Genomic DNA, 20,140 nt, shown 5'->3' with positions numbered 1-20,140 from the left:
CCCTGGGACCTCTCCAGACATCCTTTCTGTGGTGCATTCATGACAATTTGTGTACATAATTCTATCAAGACAGTCATGCATGACCCCGCTTCCATACTGTTTGCAACTACAACAGTTTTGGGATGCTCACACTCCTTACCTTTCCATCAGCGTATGCCCCATAACTTCCTTCTGAAATCCTGTAACTTTGTATGCCAGATTTATTCTGGAAGGGACCCCTGACCATTAGGTCCAGTTGTGACCGACTCTGGGGTTGCAGCACTCATCTCGCGTTATTGGCCGAGGGAGCCGCCGTACAGCTTCCAGGTCATGTGGCCAGCCTGACAAAGCCACTTCTGGCGAACCAGAGCAGCACACAGAAACGGCGTTTACCTTCCCACTGTAGCGGTACCTATTTATCTAATTGCACTCTGATGTGCTTTTGAACTGCTAGGTTGGCAGGAGCTGGGACCGAGCAACGGGAGCTCACCCCGTCACAGGGATTCGAACCGCCAACCTTCTGATCGGCAAGCCCTAGGCTCTGTGGTTTAACCCACAACGCCACCCGCATATAGTTGAATAAACACACACACTCTGTCTCTCTCCTCTGCCCCCTCCCCAGAAAAGGAAAAGTGTTCCAAGTTCACCTTCTCCATGACACAGGTAGCCTAAAAACAATTCCTATGCAGGTGCAGACAGGGGGAAGTCACAACTTTTTAAAGGCTTGTTGAAAGAGAAAGGTCTTCAGTAGGTTCCTCCAGAAACATTTGGCTGCTTACTGTTAAAGCCAGGAAGCTGCCCTAGATGGGCCATTAACCTGATCCGTCAGGACTCTTCTTTCATTCTTATATGCATTTTGCTCATAAATTCTGTCAGTTCATGTGGCCTCCAGAGATTAGTAGTTGAGATGGTGCAGGCACAAATGTCAGACGCAGTGTTTTGTTTTTTTTTATCTAGAAGGCACTTTAGCCACTCTTACAACCTGGTATTTCAACAGTGAATCTAGAAACACATTGGGTATCCAGAAGGAAGAAATGAATGGCAGTCATCACCACCTCATCAGGGAGTTTGCTGTTCATCATTACTTTAAGGGCCTCCTGGTCCCTTATATACCAGTCATCAAGTTCCTCAGGGGAGTCTCTGTTGGGGGTCCGCCCATGGTGGTTCAGATACACAGCTCATATTCACCAAAAGCTGTAGATTCAATGTTGTGGGCCTCCTGGCTGAGATCAGACAGGCCTTCTTCCTGTAGAAATTTGGGCACCTGACAAAGGTCTTTCTTTTCCAACAGACATTTTAGGCACGCTTTCTGTTTTTTATGGCTAATTTTACTTGATTTTGTTCATTGTATCCTCTCAATAATCTTTATGTACACCACTTAGAAACTTCAGTATTTTAGTGGCATATGATTACCACAAATAAGTAAATAAAATTACTAGGTCTTGTGCGGGTTTCAGCTTAGCTTAGCTTGCCAGTACTTGATCATGAACACTGGGCAGAACGGCACATTACCAAACCCAAACACCTCCACACAAAAAACCCTCTGCATGACTGCCTCAAAAAAAAAGGGGCAACCACATTCTAATCTCCCTCCGCAGACTTCTAAAAAACATATTAAATAAATGCTTTCATTCATTTTATTTGCTGCTAGCTTCATTTATAACTGTTGCAGCTGAACAGTGGCCAGCTATAGGAATACAATTCAAAGCACATTGAAACTGCACAGTACAATTTAAAATTCTCATAAATCCTAAAAAGAGCAGAAGGGGGAGGACAATTGGCACCACCCGTGCCACTTTCTGTCTCTTGAAGTTAGCTGTGCAGTGAAAAGAATTTACTTTGCTTTCTAGAAGTTGCAAATAGATGTAGTCAAAGTAACATCTAGTAGGGAGGAACCAGAGGTGTCTGGAACCAGGGTTGTCTGAGGTGGGGGTTTCAAAGACCCATTAATATTTCTGCAGCAGAGTCCCAGTAGAGTCCGTGTCTCCGGTCAGTCATCATGAAAGAGAAGGTTTAAAGCCAATGCTGATCGGAGCCAATCAGAACAAAAGGCGGTGAGTCAGTCACAGAGGATTGGCTCTTATGGTCACGCTGCAGAAGTTGCAGGAAGAACACCGAGGAGTTGTTGTTCTGTATACGCCATAGCTAAGCATTTAGGAATACCGAAAACATAAGGCGGTTCCATTACAAAAGAACAGCTTGCAAGGTCTGTTCTGTAAAATGGAGCATCCAGGAAAACACAATGTAAGTCACTCCAATTCATTTGCCCATTTACCTGCAAAGAAAATAGACTGTGTAGTTGGAAGGCATTGCATGGAGATCTGCATTGATTATTGCAAAACACCCCGAATTATTATCATTGCTGTATAGTTGTAAGATGATTGTGTACTCCTAAAAGGTTGCATAAACGAAGAAGGGTGTGTTGCTGCGGCTGGTGACTTTCATGACTCTGCACTTTGGAATTTGCCACTAGACTATTGGGAGGGACTCCACGACTTAGCAGTCGCCACTGAAAAAGAGCTCTTCTCGTTGTACACGATGAACTAGTTTCCATAACTTACGAAGCTCAGAACAAGGCCTTAATAGATTGAGTACGTGGTGGAACATTTTAAGGGGGAAATGTACTTTATGCAGTATGCTGGACCCAGGCAACAGAGGACTCAGCACCATAAATTGACCCCAGAAACCTCTGAAGCTCCTGGTGACTATGGTTGTGCTTCAGTTTATGTAAATGTACATGAGAGTAGTCCTGGTCAATCAACCCAAAGGTCCATCTAGTCCAGGATTCTGCATTCCAATGGTAGGTCAGACACTTTACAGAGGATTGCCCTCTTATTTGAAGGTGTTTTCTACTTGAAGGGTTGTCTGGTCAAAGTCTGGTTGACAGTGTTGGGATTTTTATATATCCTCTGCTGCGTCAGCAAGCAGCAATTGTGTGTCTGTTGGTTTTCACACACTGGGTCTGAGTTGTAGTGTGAGAGAGGAAGTCTGAATGTTATCTCTTCCTGATCACGTGATGTATTGTTTCAGTACTTTTTTGCTTCTGGTTCTCAATGGAGGAAGAAGCAAGATGCCGAGCTCTGTTCTGATGGAGTTTTATGAGCAGAGAAACAGAGGGAATGGACTGTGTAAATAGCCTTTTAATAAAGTAGCTTTAGATATACATTTGGCTCTTTATTTCCTACTGCAAGATGCAGGGGGAATGTGTGTGCTGTTCTCTATGGAGCAGAGTCACATATCACTGGCCTCTGGGCTGTCAAGGCATCGGCAGCCAGGGACGGCCACTGGGAAGTGCATGGCCGAAGGGGCAGTTGGACATTGTTCCGAACACGCATTTCCTACAGACAGATCATGAACCTTAAGAAGGGAGAGCAAGAGGTGCCTTGAAGTTGCCCACCAGCAGCTACCGTTGGGCAGTGGACTGAGCAGATACAGAGGTCACCTGGCCACAGTCTTCCCCACTATAGGGAGATGCATTGTGTTGCAGTTTAAATCATTATCTAAATACACACCTGTCAGGGATGTAGTGACTACTCTTGAGTAATGACCTTCCACATGCTTGTCTTTCAGACGTTTTTATTGGTGCACATTATTTACAGTGTAACAAACTACTGATTCCATGTCTACCTGCTCGAGTCAGATTCCTGCACTGCCCCCCTCCACGTTCTGGACCAACATAAAAACCTCGGAACTGAAAAGCGCCTCCCTTTCCTCCTCCTCCTCAATTCCGGCGTCGGGGGGACGGGTCTTCTGTCTGACCGATTCCTGTCCTCTCTGTCCGCCTCCCTTTCTTCCTGCCTATGGAGCAGGGGCTCTTGGATGCTGCCAGAGCCCTGGCCCTCCCTCTCCGTTCTCTGACTCCTTCCATCAGACCCTTCACTCTCATGACTGCTGGGAGATGGGCTGCTTCGGATGAAGGGGGGGTTCTCTATAAGCCCTCTCCCTTACAGCACCCATACATCGAAATGAGTATATGAAAATTTGTATCCTCTTTTTAATGTTGCGTTTGCTCTTTGGAGTGATGCTGGCCCAACAGTAACCAGTTTCTGTGGGGCTTACAACAGGGCATGAGAACAACATCCCATCCCTGTTTGTGTATGTGTCCAGTCAAGTGTGGGAAATGTCAACACACTCTCTACTTTAGCTTCACACTCGCACATGCATAAACAGCTATATTTATACTCAGTGGAACATCTTAGATCTGAGACTACTAAAAATCACTGGGAAGCAGAATCCAGCACATTGCTTGGAGTGTTTGTTGTATTATTAACCATCCTCTTCATCAGGTACGGGGGTGTTTTTTAAGACCAGTGACACACACACACACACACACACCACTCACAATTTCTTTGTCATCCCAAATGATAGGTCCTACAAATGCCACTGCTAGCCTCCGAGGTCTAACATCTGCTAAGATGATGCTAGGCTTAACATTTCTAAATGCTCTGCCTGTGACCATAGCTGCCAAGTTATCCCTTTTTTAAAGGGATTTTCCATTATGCTGAATAGGCTTCCTCGTGAGAAAAGGGAAAACTTGGCAGCTATGCCTGTGACACATTTCCAGACAGCAGGTTAGGGACTTGTTAAAACTCAGGCAATGTTTGAGTTCTTCCCTTCTTTGCTAGGAAACCAGATGGTGCTAAATCCCTGTGGAGTACGTAGCATGATTTACTTCTCCTTCGATAACGTCTCTCTCTTTTTCTTTCTTTCTCTTTCGCTATTTGCATGATGGGAGAGAGATGATGTTGATATTATTTCTTTCATCTTCCTGGTGTGGAAGGGGGGGTCACATAAAACACAAATGTGGTAGGACCTCTGCCCTGAGAGTTTCTGGTTGTTGCTGGTTTTTTAAAGACAGCTTCTATGATGGAAGGTTATGCTTTAAAGGTAAAGTCAGCAACCTGTAGCCTAAAGGCTGCATGTGGCTCTTAGCCTAACTTGATGTGGGTGGCAGGGAGAAGGGAAAGTGGGTGGGAAAGAATGGAAGGGAGAGAGTGGAAGAAAGAGAAAAAGGAGGGAGAGATAGGTCTGGCTGATGTAGAAACAAGGGCTTCCACATCACCTCTTCCTCCTCCCACCTCTCCTGCTCCAGTGTCTCCCAGGATCAGGAGAGGGGTGAAGCAGGAGGGGCAGGAACAGGTTACAGGCAGGCGGACGGGATGCGGGTGGCGCTGTGGTCTAAACCACTGAGCCTCTTGGCAATAGGATGCATCTCTCTTTATTGGGAAGAATTGCAACTAGAATTGCAACTAAACACTCACACCTTTATTAACAAAAAACATTTAAAACAACAAATAAATGATATAGTAGGCTCTTAAGAAACAGCAGTATGTAATAAGGGGGGAACAAACCAGAAGGGGAAGTTGGAGGAAGCCCAGGAGGGGAGGGAAGAGGTGATGAAATAGAAATGTTATTGATATGAGATGTATGTAATGATATAAAAGAAAAGTAAATAAAAATTAAATAATAATAATAAAAGGAAGGTCGGCAGTTTGAATACCCACAACGGGGGTGAGCTCCTGTTGCTCTGTCCCAGCACTGCCAATCCTAGCAGTTCGAAAGCATGCCAGTGCAAGTAGATAAATAGGTACCGCTGCGGCGGGAAGGTAAATGGCGTTTCCATGCGCTCTTGTTTCCATCACGGTGTTCCGTTGCACTAGAAGCGGTTTAGTCATGCTGGCCACATGATCCAGAAAGCTGTCTGTGGACAAATGCCAGCTCACTCGGCCTGAAAGCGAGATGAGTGCCACAACCCCATAGTTGCCTTTGACTGGAGGTAACTGTCCAGGGTTCCTTTACCTTTTACCTTACATGCAGGTGGAGTCTCTCACCTGCTTGCACACAGCTTGGGTGGGGAAGATACATAAGGATTGGGTAGGGCCTCTCTGTTGTGGCAACTGCTTCATCAGGTGCAAACCTAAGAGTAGCTGAGAGATGGTGGATTGATGTGCATGACTTTTCCTAACTTGTAAGTGCACTTTTGACAAAGACTTAATTCCTCACTCAGGAAATTCCTTGCCTGACAGTGCCGTGGCATCTGGTGCATTCTTGTGAGCAGAAATAACTTCCATTCTCATCTTACGTTAGTTGGGTTTGGGGGGGGGGGTGCTCTCCCATGGTTTCATTAGTTAGAGCAGGGTTTCTGAAACTTGGGTCCTTATCCCTTGCTATCAGGACCAGTGGTCAGGGATGATGGGAGTTGTAGTCCAACAACAGCTGGGGACCCAGGTTAGAGACACACTGAGTTAGAGCATAATTGTCAACTTCCAGAAGCAAACGTAAGAGTAAAATTTGGTCTTGTATCAGTTATGACTTTATATTTCTTTGAATGCTTAAAAAAAACCCACAACACCCCCTGTAGCATTTTGCAGAGTAATAAATTCAACTGCTGGATTATTTACAGTGGTTTGACTACAAAACAGCTGCTAGAAAGAAATGCTTAGGCAACAGCTATAATATTCCACTGAAATGCTATTGGCAAATGACTAGTGGTGCAGAAAGATATGATATGATGGGATGGGGAGGGGAGGGGGGGGAGAGAGATTCATTTATTGGCATAAGATTGGCAGCATTATTAACTTAGCTTTTCTGAATGTTTCCTTTCTCTTCCTGAAGTTTCTTAAAGGGAAAATGCCATTATTATTCCTTGTGAGACATTTTTTTGCTCTTTTAGTCTTTGCTCCTTTTTTTCCTTCAGAAAGAGATGCAGTTGTTTACTTGTATCTGTAATATATACGGTGCTTATCCATCTTCTAATATCAGTTGCCTTTCAGAACACCTGATATTTATATATTTTACAACGATGTGATTCAATCTTGTAGCTAATATTGAGGACCATGTCTTAGCATCTACATTTAAAGGAGAAAATCGTATTTGTGAACCTGGTGGTGTTAGATCTTTATCTTTGCTTCATTCCGTGAGTTAGGCAATTTGTTGATTCTAGTGGCTGCTGCTATAGCTTGCAATAAGGGATAGACTTTGATTTTTCAGATACTACATTATTTGGATTTTGGTCTGTGATGCTCCCTCCCCCTCCGCCCATTATAATTTGAATTTTGCTAAGAGTTCAATATGTGATTAATATGTGTAGAAAATGGTCACAGGTTCACTTTCTGTGAAAGTGGTATAATTTTGTGCTCTCTGTTGGAACTAAACCAATCACTTCTTTTTTCTTCTTTTTTGCTTTGTGCTTGAAAAGCAGAATTTCGGGTGGTGAAACTTCGCACATCACGACATTCTAATGCCAGCAGAGGCTGTTCTTGTTGAGTATAGTATCAAAGACAAGAGCCCAGTTAGAAAAAAAATGCAGTGTTCATTCAAAGTAACATTGCTGTTACATTCCGGCCCACATTAACCACTGTGGAAAAACTAGTTCAACAGGGAGCTGAAGTTAAGCATTCCTTGGGTCCTAAAACCAGAAAGGAGGCACCATTCTAACACTGGTGGGGAAATTCAGTTCAGTTCACATTTAAAGGCAAACCTATTTAATTCTCATTTCCCAAAATAATACACTAACCAAAACACAGCTGCCCTTCAGAATTCGCACTGAATTTTTCAAGGCAGTTCTTCAGCCAATTAACATGTACAAAACCTCACATATTTTGGGAAAGTGTGTATAGGAAATGCATATACGTTAGTGAAAAATAACGTACAGAAATGCATTATGTTAGGAGGCTGGAAAACCTGTGCATATATGTTAGGAGAAACTTGCACTAAAATGCTGGTGCGTTTTCGTGATGGCTTAAAATAGTAATAATCCCAAAGTGATGTAGAAATGAAATGTATCAATGAATAGAGGCAAATGATGTGTGGTCAGGGGAGCCCATCCTGCGTTGTCACCTGTGACAAAATGGGAATGTGCCACTTCCTGCTTCACCACACCTGCCCCAACACATCTGCTGCCACCAAAACGCAGCAAGAAGTGGGCAACCATTCTAGCAGGGGCATAGCAGGTGTGACACTGCCTCTTGTGCTTCCACCACCTGAGACAGCTGCTTTAAAGGTAAAGGGACCCCTGACCATTAGGTCCAGTCATGACCGACTCTGGGGTTGCGCGCTCATCTCGCATTATTGGCCGAGGGAGCCGGCGTATAGCTTCCAGGTCATGTGGCCAGCATGAAAAAGCCGCTTCTGGCGAACCAGAGCAGCACACGGAAACGCTGTTTACCTTCCCACTGTAGCGGTACCTACTTATCTACTTGCACTTTGATGTGCTTTCAAACTGCTAGGTTGGCAGGAGCTGGGACCGAGCAACGAGAGCTCACCCCGTCGCAGGGATTCGAACCGCTGACCTTCTGATCAGCAAGCCCTAGGCTCTGTGGTTTAACCCACAGCGCCACCTGCTTCCCGAGACAGCTGCTTTACCCCACCTCAAATGTGTGCCAGCTCTGTCCCGAGGGCACTGAAAGCTCCTTGGAGCCATCAGATTTCATCTAGGCAGGGTTAGATGTGGGCTGCTCCAAAGGATGGGGCAGATGAAGCCCATCAAACTTTCACCATCAGTATCTTCCATCCCTTCCTTCATGTTGAATGATGCCTCTAGCTTTGGGCAGGAAGCAGGAGATGGGGAAGAAAGTTGTGGGGAGCTTGTGGGACAGGGAGAGACAGCATTCCTTCCTTCAGCCTTGGCAAAAGGACCACCCTGTCTGCCTCCCGTTTCATTATACTTCTAAGCATAAAGCAGATTGCCATCTCTAATTAACTCCACCATCGACATCCACACTAAATTACTTTGAAGAACTTATTGAATGGTGTTTCCAAGAATATGATCCGTATTGAAAGGATGATGGATCTACTGAACTCCAGAGATCCCGCTGGAAAGGGAAAGGGCCACTGGAATGGACTAGCTAAGACCCGGCCTCTCATTGATCTTCTTTCTTTAATGAACGTTCCTTGGAGCACCATTCTGACACAAACAGCATTCCTTTGTTGAAACTGGAGTCACAGCTGGACAGCTACATTTGTGGCAGTGAATGTGCCTCGTAGGTTCACCTTCCAAACTCTGTGGGCTCCAAACGCGACGCGAAATGCATGGTGTTGTGGTTAGAGGTTCAGACTAAGACGAGAGACACAGATCCAAACCCTCACTCAGCCATGAAGCTCATTGTCATGTTGGGCCAGTTTCACTCTCAGCCTGACCTTCCTCACAGTGTTGTTGTGAGAATAAAAAGGAGGAGGAGACCACATACAATGTCTTGAACTCCTTGGAGGAAAGGTGGGATAGAAATATAATTAATTAAACAGAGTTTTCTGGCTGGGCACTGCTGCCAATGGAATGCCCAGTAAACGGCACTGGTCCAACCAGGCTTTTTCTTATGTTGTTCTGAGTGTATTTCTCCCCCCCCCCCCCTGCAGTGATACTTTAAATTTTATATTTATTTTATTTGATCTTTTCAAGCAGCCCTCCGCAGTCTTATTGGCATGGATGGAGATTAAAATCCTAACCTCCCCGCTGGCAGTTAGATTAGAGGTGCTGACATTCTAAAACAATAAAAACCTTTTCAGTTCTATGGCACTTCAAAAAAGCCTTCTGTATATGATGGAAAAGCTTTGAAAGGAGAGAGGGGGGGGAGAGAGAGAGAGAGAGAGATTCAAATATGTGCTGAAACAGCTCGATGTGTGTGTGCTCCCCACCTCCACATAAACCCTTCATTTTTCAGTCTCTGCAGTAGCACAAACTTTGCAACATTTTGGAGCCACCCTAACAAATGTGTATATCATTTCCGTGTATTTGGTGTGTGGACTGTGTATTAGCAGAGCTGGGTGAGTGAGCTGGTGATTGATATGTAACGTAATAAAGGAGTAAATTGCTGCTGGCTGCCATTGGTTCTAACCCAGCCTTTCCTAATGCCTTCCCATGGCCGAGTAAGCCAAAGGGAATTTAGGAAATCATTTTGGCTCAGCTTCAGTGTCTGGGTTAGAAAATGATATAGCCCTGAGCAAGAATGGGAAGCGTGTCTCGTACAGGAGGGTAGTGAAATGGCTTAATTGAGTCACAAACACCATCTGTGTCTTGATGTTCAAGTAACTGCTTTGACACTTCCCATATAAACAGGTAGCTGGAGCTGAAATGTAAATGTGTCAGGGTCTGGACTGAGGAGGAATGGTGGGGGCCGCCACCCCCTTCCCCTGAACCATCCCGAGGGCAGGACGGTATAGATTTAGAACAGTGGTTTACAAAGGGGCATAGTCCAGAGGGGGGAATCTGGGAAATACTGGGTGAGGAACAGCTAGAAGAAGAAACACCAGGAGACAGTTGACAGATTCATAGCTGCCAAGTTATCCCTTTTTGAAAGGGATTTTCCCTTATGCTGAATAGGCTTCCTCGCGAGAAAAGGGAAAACTTGGCAGCTATGGACAGATTCAGTGTCCTTGGAAAGCATTCCTGAACCCCCTTCACCTATGTCTAGACGGGCTTTGAGAGTGATAGAACAGAGAGCTCACCGGCAACAAGCTCAGATTACCCGACGTAGGAGTGGTGTAGATTAATGGGGACAGAGGGGAGTAAACCTTTACTGGTAGCAATGCCATATTTTTTAGGGAGATATTTATTCCTTTGTCTCTCACTGTGATTATTAAATAAACTAACTGGTAAGAGGCTCTTTCCTTTGATCTGTTTCTTTACTGCCACTGGGGGAGGGATCCTATTCCCCGACATCTGACAGAATGTTGAGAATGAAGGCATTGTTCTCTGTTCGCTTAAAAATATATTAAAGAGCACACTGGAAATAGTAAATATTCTACATTAATAACCCTGCACCAATTGGCATTTGCAATGGGTGCCTCAAGTGATTAATAAGTTAAGCCATTGCAGAAGGTCCTTGGTTCAACCTCTGGCATCTCCAAGCTGAACTGGGAATGACTTCTGATTGAAACCCCGAAGAGCCACTGCTAGTCAGTGTATACAATACTGAGCTAGAAGGATCCATTTGGATTGGGAATCAAGCAGCTTCCAGTGTTCATAAGTGCCTAATTCATTGGTTGTGCTCCCTAAATCCACCTCTGGTAACTGGCAAGTGCGGGATCTGTCTTGGCTTGCTTCAAGCCCATGTTAGCTGATTCATTTGAATTAACTGCACATTTGGGGCCTGTGGCTGCTTTCAGAGATCATGTGTTCATACATCCTAGGGTATATTCTTCTTCTTTTCAGAAGAGCAGTTCTGATCACTTCTTCTCCATTAAGGAGCCACACTATTTATTCCCCGTCCCTCTTTTGTCCTTTTTAAAAAATAATGGGGGTGGGGAAGCAGCTACAGCCCTTTAATGGCAATTTATATAAGATGTGATGAAGCATTAAGTGCTAAAGTTAGAGCAAATTTGTAAGTGGGTTGTTCAATGGGGAAGGAAGCATGAATGATCATGCAAGAATCTGGGACAAAGGATAAGGGACATTAGATTCTGCTTGTTTGGCTTCAGTCAGCAGTAGGTGGTTTCACGGCAGCAAAGAAAGTAATTGGTTTCCCTGGCTGAACTCTCCATAATGTATAATGTGCATAATGTATGCTTTGTGCATTTTTGTTAAGGGACGGAGTTTTCTTCCCATACAGAATTAAATCAGCAGTGGCTTGGGGATCTGGCAGAAGGGATGGCAACATTGTCCTCGCTATTTGTGGCCAAAAGGGGTACCTCGCATGGCTGTGAGGTTGCCAGGTTAGGACTGAGAGCCAATTCACACGAACAGTTTGGCAAACTGAAAATCTGAGTTGTGTGTGTAATGTGGCAAAACGGTGTGCATCCTACCATTACCCAGCTCTTCCAACTGCAGACATAGAGTTGGTAATTCAAATGAATGAGATGACAGCATCCTAACCCATGTGGTTCCAAATCGCCTTTGCAAACCTTTGCTACCAGTGAAATCACAAAGTTGGCCCAAGAAATGTACAGGGACATCGGATGCTCAGAAGTGGGATATTCTCTCATAATGGTAGAAGCGAATAGATTGCAACTCTAATCTTTAAAAATTGCTGTGAGCATAGCAACCTCCTTCAGTACCCCCTCCAAAGAGGACGCAGATTACAAAAGTAATATCTACTATACTAAAAGTCCCTGGATTCCCCTTAATAAAAGCAGCTGGGTCTGGTAGCATATTCCAAACAATGCCCTGGAGCACTTTGTCAACCTGGTGTCATGCTGGCTGGAGCTGATGGGAGTTTTAGTCTTAAACAGCTGGAGGGCACCAGCTTGACAAAGGTTGTCCTTGAGCAGCCCTACAGGCCAGACTGCACATTATTCTTAAAGCATAGCATGTAGCAATCTCTCCTCTTACAAATTACAGGCGTGCAGCATGGGGGATACCTACTGGGAAGGCAGCACACAGAAAGAGGGGGCTTATTGCTCCCCAGTATGGTCAGACCTTAAATATCCCACCACCCCCTTGCACAGCTGGAACACTTTGGGGAGGAACCTCCCATTGACACCAGTGGGAATACTCCAAGCATGGGAAGTAGCTGCAGTGGGAGGGAAAATTTCAGTTCCAGTAATGCTGGGGGTAGACGAGATGAACTTATTCTCCCCTTATTGTAGACTCTCCTTCCATGGAGGTCTTTAAGCAGAGGTTGGGTGGTCATCTGCCTTGGATGCTTTAGCTGAGATTCCTGCATTGAAGGGGGTTGAACTAGATGACCCTTGGGTCCCTCCCAACTCTATGATTCTATTATTTCCCTGTGTGCTATATTCCTAGAAAAGGCCATCCCCTCCCCAAAACACACACACCCATGCCAATAATGAATAAAATAAAAAGGGAGAGAGAGCTACATGCTACACAGTAAGAGCTGCATGTAGTTTAGCCCTAATTCAGGTCGTTATAGGGAATTCAAATGGTGGCTCCCAACTTCTGGGTGGTGATTCAGCATGCTGCTCACTGCTGCCCCCACTGTTGCCACCTGGCAGGACTGACCAAGGTAGCAGTGGGGGAAACCAGGTCTGTTATGAACAAATGCAAACCAACTACAATCCCATGTGGGGGAAATTATATTGTACCATAGCCAATTGTACCAATAGCCAATTGTACCAATTATATTGTACTGTTGTGCGGAGGTTGAATGGAAGAAGGGAAAGTGACAGATAGCCAGTGTATTGCAGCTGCTCTTTCAGTAAAAAAACATCAGGACAAACAAGGGTGTGTTGGGTATATTCACGGTTAACAAGGTTCTAGTCCTTAAAGACTTCTGTCTGCATGGGAGTCAAGAGAATCATTGTCAAGGTCGCCTGAAAAGCAATGTGTACTGTAACCATAATTTGTGTTTTCCGTCGGGTTTTCAAGTGATCAATTATAAGGCACTCCTAAGGTTAATCTTGTATTGTCCTCTGGCCAGCAGCAATTACTGTTCTGTCCTCATGTTTTCCAGAAACAAAACAGTAACAGAAATGCTTGCTAGATTTGCAGTTGTGGGGGGGGGGGGAGGTGAGCACACACACACACACACACACACACACACACATTCACCCGTTCTTTTCATCTCACCTTCAGGCCATTTAACCTTATCTGCACAAAGCATCCCAGTTGTTATAGCAACCATTTAAATATCTACAATCCTCCCCTCCTTTCTTTTCATACATACACGCCCAGGTCCCACCCTTTATTTCTTGATTTAACTGTGCCATTGCAGGACCCAAAGCAGGACAATGCTATCATACCGCAGCTCGATCAAAACCCAACATCCTCTGGGATGCACAAGTCTGGAATGGGTGTTTCTTGGGCTGCCCCAGCTGACCTGAGGCTGAGCCAGCTGTACCTCACTCAATCTGACAGAGTCAGGGTTCGGCCAGGAGATCTTAGACCAGTGGAATTTATGCTACTGTAAGTCTGCTGGGTCAGGATGGTGTGGTGAGATGGGACAAGAAGAGACTTAATACCCGTTTTAAACCTGAAATATACTCGGAGTCGAGAGTGAATTTCATGCTCTTTATTCAGCTCATATTCATCAAGGAGAAGAAGAGAAGACGAAAGGCTCTTTTCCCAAAACCATCTGCTTATATACATTATTTACACAATGGGCCTTGCGTGATTGGCTACTTCAGGGCTACACCTGTGGGCCAATTATATTGTGGATTGACTTCTGCCTGCAGCCTGATTGGCTGCTCCTACAGGCCAATCAGGTAGCAGATTCACTTCTGCCAGCCGCCTGATTGGCTGCTCCAGCAGGCCAATCAGGTTGCGGATTCACTTCCACCTGGAGTTGGATTGGGTAGCTCCCGCTGATTCTGAATCCTATTGTTCTAGGATTCAGCTCAGTACATAACACCCCTCCCCTCTAAGTTCCAGTCCTGCCCGGGAAGTTGCATTCGTAGTCCCCAAGGTCTGCTGGCCGCCTCCGTGTGCGTTGTGGCCTGGGGTGTTCCTTGGTCAGGGGTTCTGGTTCTGGCTCGTGTTCCGAGGCTGCTGGCTGTGCCGGGGCTGTCTGGTCTGGCGCCACTGAACCACTAGGTTGTGACTCTGGTTCCGGTGTCCTTCCAGCCTCGGGGCGCCCCTCTGTGCCTACTGCTTCTGCTTCCCCTGCCCACCCCTCTCGCTCTACAGGCCTCACTGCCCTGCTGTCCCCTTGGGACCCCTCTGTCCCGCTCTCCTCCCGGGTTCCTCCTGGGAATCGTCGCCGTAGCTGGTCGCAGTGGCGGCGCCAACATTGCCCCCCTTCCGTTAGTACCTCGTACGACACGGGACCGGTCACCTTGGTGACTGTGGCGGGTACCCATGCTGGGCCTGCCCCAAAATTCTTTGCATACACTGGGTCCTGGGCCACAAATGTCCGGGGGTTCCTGCCTTTCCCCACCACTACCTCATCCTGAGCTCTGTCGGGGTGAAGTCGGTCCAGTCTAGTTGCAAGGCGCCGGCCCATGAGTAGTTCAGCTGGGCTCCGGCCCGTCGTTGTGCTTGGGGTGCTGTGCTGTGCTAGAAGAAATGCGGCAAGGCGGTATTCCCAGTCCCCTTGTGTTATGCGGCGGAGGCTGTCCTTGGTGGTCCGCACCATGCGCTCCGCTTGGCCATTGGTGGCAGGGTGGAATGGTGCTGAGCGGATGTGGCGGATGGCGTTCTGCGCTGTGAAGGTCTGGAACTCCTCTGACGTGAATGCGGTTCCATTGTCCGAGACGAGGGTGTCAGGGAGCCCGTGGGTTGCAAACAGCTTACGTAGTACCCGGATGGCTGCCGCCGTAGAAGTGGACGGTACCAGTGCGACCTCCAGCCATTTGGTGTAGGAATCCACCACTATGAAGAATGTTTTTCCCTGGAAGGGGCCAGCGAAGTCCACATGCAAGCGTGACCATGGATGTCGGGCGGACTCCCAGGGCTGGACTGGGGCCCTTGGGGGATCCGGGCGGGATTCTTGGCAGGTCTGGCAGTGTTGGACCCAGGCCTCTATCTCTCTGTCAATCCCCGGCCACCACACATAACTCCTGGCAAGGGCCTTCATCCTCACTACCCCTGGGTGTGTCTCGTGTAGGGCTGTGAGGACCCTTTTGCGGAGGGGCTGGGGAACAACAACCCTGCTTCCCCATAACAGGCACCCCTTGTGGGCCGACAGTTCATGTTTGCGGTTTGTGTAGCCAGCGAATTCTGGCCCGGGGCTGCTGCTGGGCCATCCTCGCCACACCCAGTCCAGGACCCGGGAGATGACCCTATCTTTTGTGGAATGGTGCGCAACTTCTTGTGCCTGAATGGGTCGGTCGGGAAGCAGCTCCAGGGTCATAACCTCTTGCGCAGGCGCTGGGTCGGGGCCTGTTTCTGGTAGTGGTAGCCTGCTGAGTGCGTCTGCGTGGCCCATCGCCTTCCCAGGGCGGTGGATTAGTGCATACTGGTAGCCGGCAAGGAAAATTGACCACCTGAGGACACGTGGAGACAACACTTGGGGGGTCTGCTTCTCGGGGGCAAACAGGCCAAGCAACGGCTTGTGGTCAGTCACTATGGTAAAGGGCCGCCCGTACAAGAAATCATGGAATTTTTTTACGCCCTTCACGATTGCCAGACCCTCCTTGTCAATCTGTGAGTAGTTTCGTTCGGCTGCAGCAAGCGTCTGGGAGAAGTATGCCACCGGCACCTCTCTTCCATCCGGGAGTTGGTGTCCCAGGACAGCGCCGATGCCATAGGGAGAGGCGTCGCATGCCAGCACCACTGGCAGCCTCTCGTCGAAGTGTGCCAAGACCGAGTTCGAGACGAGCAAGTCCTTGACTGCCTGGAATGCGGCCCTTTGTCGCTGGCCCCACACCCAAGGGGCCCTTTTATCTAGGAGTCTGTGTAGGGGCTCCGCTACCGCTGCCTTATGGGGAAGGAAGGCATGGTAAAAGTTCAATAGTCCCAAGAATGACTGAAGTTCGGGCTTGCTCTTGGGCGCTGGGGCCTCACAAATGGCCCGTACCTTGTCACCGGTTGGATGGACCCCTTCTGCGTCCACCTTAAATCCCAGAAAGTCCACCTGCGGCACTCCCAGTAAACACTTTTCCCGCTTCACCTTGAGGCCCGCCGTCTGGAAACGGTGCAGGACGGAGCGGAGGCGGTCCTCAAATTCCTCTGGTGTGGGCCCGGCGATCAGTACATCATCGAAGAAGGGGGTGACGCCAGGAATCCCTTTAAGGAGAGAGTCCATTAGATTCTGGAATATGCCTGGTGCCACGCTAACGCCAAATTGCAGCCGCTTTACTCTGAATGCCCCTCTGTGCGTCACAATCGTCTGAGCCTCTGCTGTGGCTTCGTCCACAGGCAACTGTTGATACGCTTGGGCCAAGTCCAGTTTGCCAAAGATTTTTGACCCAGCCAGGGTGGCGAGGACATGGCTGACCACTGGCACTGGGTATGCATGGGCCGTGAGAGCCTTGTTTATGGTGCATTTGTAGTCTGCACAGATGCGGACCGAACCGTTAGGCTTGACGGGTGTGACAATTGGAGTTTCCCAGGGGGCGTTGGGCACCGGCTCCAGCACTCCTTGCTCCACGAGCCGGTCCAATTCCTCGTCTATGCGGGGTTTCAGGGCGAACGGGACCCGGCGGGCCTTGTGCCTGATGGGTCGTACAGCGGGGTCTAGCTGTAGGGCAATGGGGGGTCCTGTATATCGTCCCAATGCCCCATCGAAAACCCCTGGAAACTCTTTGCATATGGCGTCCACGTCCACTTGTAAGCTAGTGCGGTTCACCCCGGTAACGGCTAGCCCCAGAGGTCCAAACCATGCCAGTCCCAGTAAGCTAACGTAGGGGCCCTTAACTACCAGCAAGTCCAATTGTTGCTTTCGCCCTCGATATTGCACCCTGAAGGTCCCCACCCCCATTGTAGGGACCTTACGTTTCTGGAAGTCCCGGAGGGTGAATGGGGCCGGCCTTAGTTTGGGACCCCCATTAGGGCACAGTTCCCTTAATGTTCGGGCCGAGATTATGGATAGAGTTGAACCCGTGTCCAGCTCCATGCGGCATGGGGCTCCCTCTATCTGTACCTCTATATAAATTTTCTCTGTGCTGGGATGGGGCAACTGGAATACCTGGTAGTCCGTGATCTCCGTCGAGTTGCCTTGGTGCATGGTGCCGTGTGACCTGGGGCTCCTGGGTCGGTCATCTGATGCTTGTCGACGGGTGAGTCGAGCCCGACACACCCGGGCGATGTGTCCCAATTTTCTGCACTGCCTGCACTCTGCGTTGCGGAAACGACAGGTCCTCCTCTCGTGGTTCTCCCCGCAGCTTGCACAGTTCCCTCCTTCTCGTCGAGGCTGCTGTGGTGTGTGTGCTGCTTGAGTGCGCCGCTGTACTCGGTGTACTTCCTCCCTGTCAGATTCGGATTCGTCGGTGAGGTCTTCGTGGTAGACCCTCGGTTGGGATGGCGGGGCCGGTCGTGCCTCTTGCGTTGACCTCTCGGCGGCTTCGGTTGCCAGGGCTTCCTCCAGAGCAATCTGGAACGTGAGGTCTTTTTTGGCGTAGAGGCGTCGTTGCAACATCTCGTCCCTCAGGCCACCGACGAGGCGGTCACGAAGCATGTTCTCCAACTCTGAGAAGTTGCATAACCGGGCGGCTTGGCGGAGGGAGGTCACAAACCCAGTTATGGTTTCCCCTGGGGCTTGCCGCTTTGCGTAGAAGGCATTTCGGCAAGCTACCACCGAGGGCTGTGGTGAAAAGTGCTCCTTCAGCTGTTCCATTATTGTTTTGTAAGAGACGGTAGCGACATCTCTAGGTGCAAGGAGAGCCCGGGCGATTTCAAACGTCTCCTCTCCACAGACGCTGAAGAATGTCGCCCTCTTCATGGCATCGTTGGTGACTTCTTTCGCTTGCAGGAGGAAGTTGAAACGGGCGGCGTACCCTTCCCAGTCTCCTGATGCTGGTTTGAATGGCAAGAAGCTGCTGTCGGTTGCCATTCTGGGTTCCTTGGGTCCTGGAGCTGAAGCCTGGATGCACGGTGCGATGCAGCGGTGCAGCAGGTGGCGGTGCTGCGGTGCAGTGCGTGGTGGCGGTCAGCTCAGCAGGATCCCACCTTCGTCGCCAGTGAAATATACTCGGAGTCGAGAGTGAATTTCATGCTCTTTATTCAGCTCATATTCATCAAGGAGAAGAAGAGAAGACGAAAGGCTCTTTTCCCAAAACCATCTGCTTATATACATTATTTACACAATGGGCCTTGCGTGATTGGCTACTTCAGGGCTACACCTGTGGGCCAATTATATTGTGGATTGACTTCTGCCTGCAGCCTGATTGGCTGCTCCTACAGGCCAATCAGGTAGCAGATTCACTTCTGCCAGCCGCCTGATTGGCTGCTCCAGCAGGCCAATCAGGTTGCGGATTCACTTCCACCTGGAGTTGGATTGGGTAGCTCCCGCTGATTCTGAATCCTATTGTTCTAGGATTCAGCTCAGTACATAACAAAACCTCTTTCTGCTCAGTCATGTGAGCTCAAAACCCAGTGGAACTTACACAGTCAAAAAGGGGAGGGTGTAACTAGCCTTGCTCCTAAGCAGAGTTTGGAATAAGGATAACTTACACTGCCTTAACTTAAGCAGATATAAATTCCACCAGCTTTCTATATTTAGGATTGTTCTGTGGGTTTCATTCCTACAAAACATTTCATTTCATTGACTTATCACCTGAGGAAAATTGGTGGATGATTATTTCAAATAAATATGTGAAATTCACTACCCTGTCAGCTCCTGGCAATTGGCAGCTCTTGTCCTCCCCCAACATCACTCTTTTCCAGTTTTCCTTCCTATCTCAAACGTTTGTGTTTTGCCCACACCATTCCATCTTCCAACCTGCCTTTCCCAGAGATCTTTTTTCATCAGTACCTCTATAATTATCCCGGCCCGTAGACCCCTGAGATGTGTGTCGTCGTCGTCGTCCCCCCCAGAAACCACCTTATCCTTGTGAAGGTAGTATATTTTACCTGTTTTTAATTCTGAATTTTAAGTTGTTGTAACCCACCCTGGGTGAAGGGCTGGTAATAGTAGTAGTAACAACAGCAGCAGCAGCAGCAACAACAACAACAACAACAACAACAACAACAACAACAACAACAACAACGGGACATACCAGTATTTCTACAAAGCACTTTCCCCTGATATAATGCATTGCTGTATGGTATCCTCACTGATATATTTATCTGCACACTTTGTGTACACATTTCTGTGCACATTACCTGGCTGGAGAACAGCATTGCAAAATCTGGAGAAGTGCAAATTTTAAAGGTTGACTGGGTTATCAGTTTGCATATTGTTTCAGAAAGAGTAAATTGGGTACGCTTGCCTTTTACATGCAGACTGAATAAGAATTTCATTTCCATCCGTAATACAAGCAACAAGGGTTCCAAGTAGTTATATGTTCACATTGCTAAATTGCCCAAACTGTTCTCTGTACAGTATTCCTTTTTACTCTGCAATGTATTCTTGTGTGTTGCTCTTTCGGCCATCCTTTTGCCTTCCTACCTTGGCCCTTCCTTGCCTCTTTGGGCCTTGGATTACCTCTCAGATTACAGACACTGGCTCTCACTTGGAACTCTGAGAACTGCTTAGCTGTTTGGTGTGTCATCTTGGGTCTGTTTTGTTGGACTCACATCCAGCCTGCTCTAAGGTTGCTGACATATTTTTCCTGGCAATCCTTCCAGATCTTTAATACCTGCCTTTAATGACACATAGTATTTCAACCAGGGAAAATTTACTGTTCCTTTTTTGATGTGTCCCCTTATCTCCCTTCTCTGCTATCTGTT

General features: G+C 47.7%; 2 protein-coding genes across 2 annotated transcripts in view; one reads left to right on the top strand and one right to left on the bottom strand.

Annotated features, from left to right (window-relative positions):
- Positions 1–20,140, top strand: part of KCNB1 (potassium voltage-gated channel subfamily B member 1) — a 194,131-nt gene that overhangs the window by 85,647 nt on the left and 88,344 nt on the right. The gene's annotated exons all lie outside the window — the stretch shown is intronic.
- LOC132592458 (uncharacterized protein K02A2.6-like) lies at positions 13,856–18,815 on the bottom strand. Its single transcript, XM_060277296.1, has one exon. The coding sequence runs from the start codon at positions 18,300–18,302 to the stop codon at positions 14,232–14,234; it is 4,071 nt and encodes a 1,356-aa protein (XP_060133279.1). The 5' UTR covers positions 18,303–18,815; the 3' UTR covers positions 13,856–14,231.

Source organism: Zootoca vivipara, chromosome 7, assembly GCF_963506605.1.
Source record: "Zootoca vivipara chromosome 7, rZooViv1.1, whole genome shotgun sequence".
Classification (NCBI taxonomy): Eukaryota; Metazoa; Chordata; class Lepidosauria; order Squamata; family Lacertidae; genus Zootoca; species Zootoca vivipara.
Note: the sequence above shows the minus strand (reverse complement) of the source record. Positions and strands in the feature narration are given on the sequence as shown.

What these genes read in the sequence shown, in the direction of transcription:
- LOC132592458 (XM_060277296.1), bottom strand. Translation starts at nt 18,302, where the DNA reads ATGGCAACCGACAGCAGCTTCTTGCCATTCAAACCAGCATCAGGAGAC.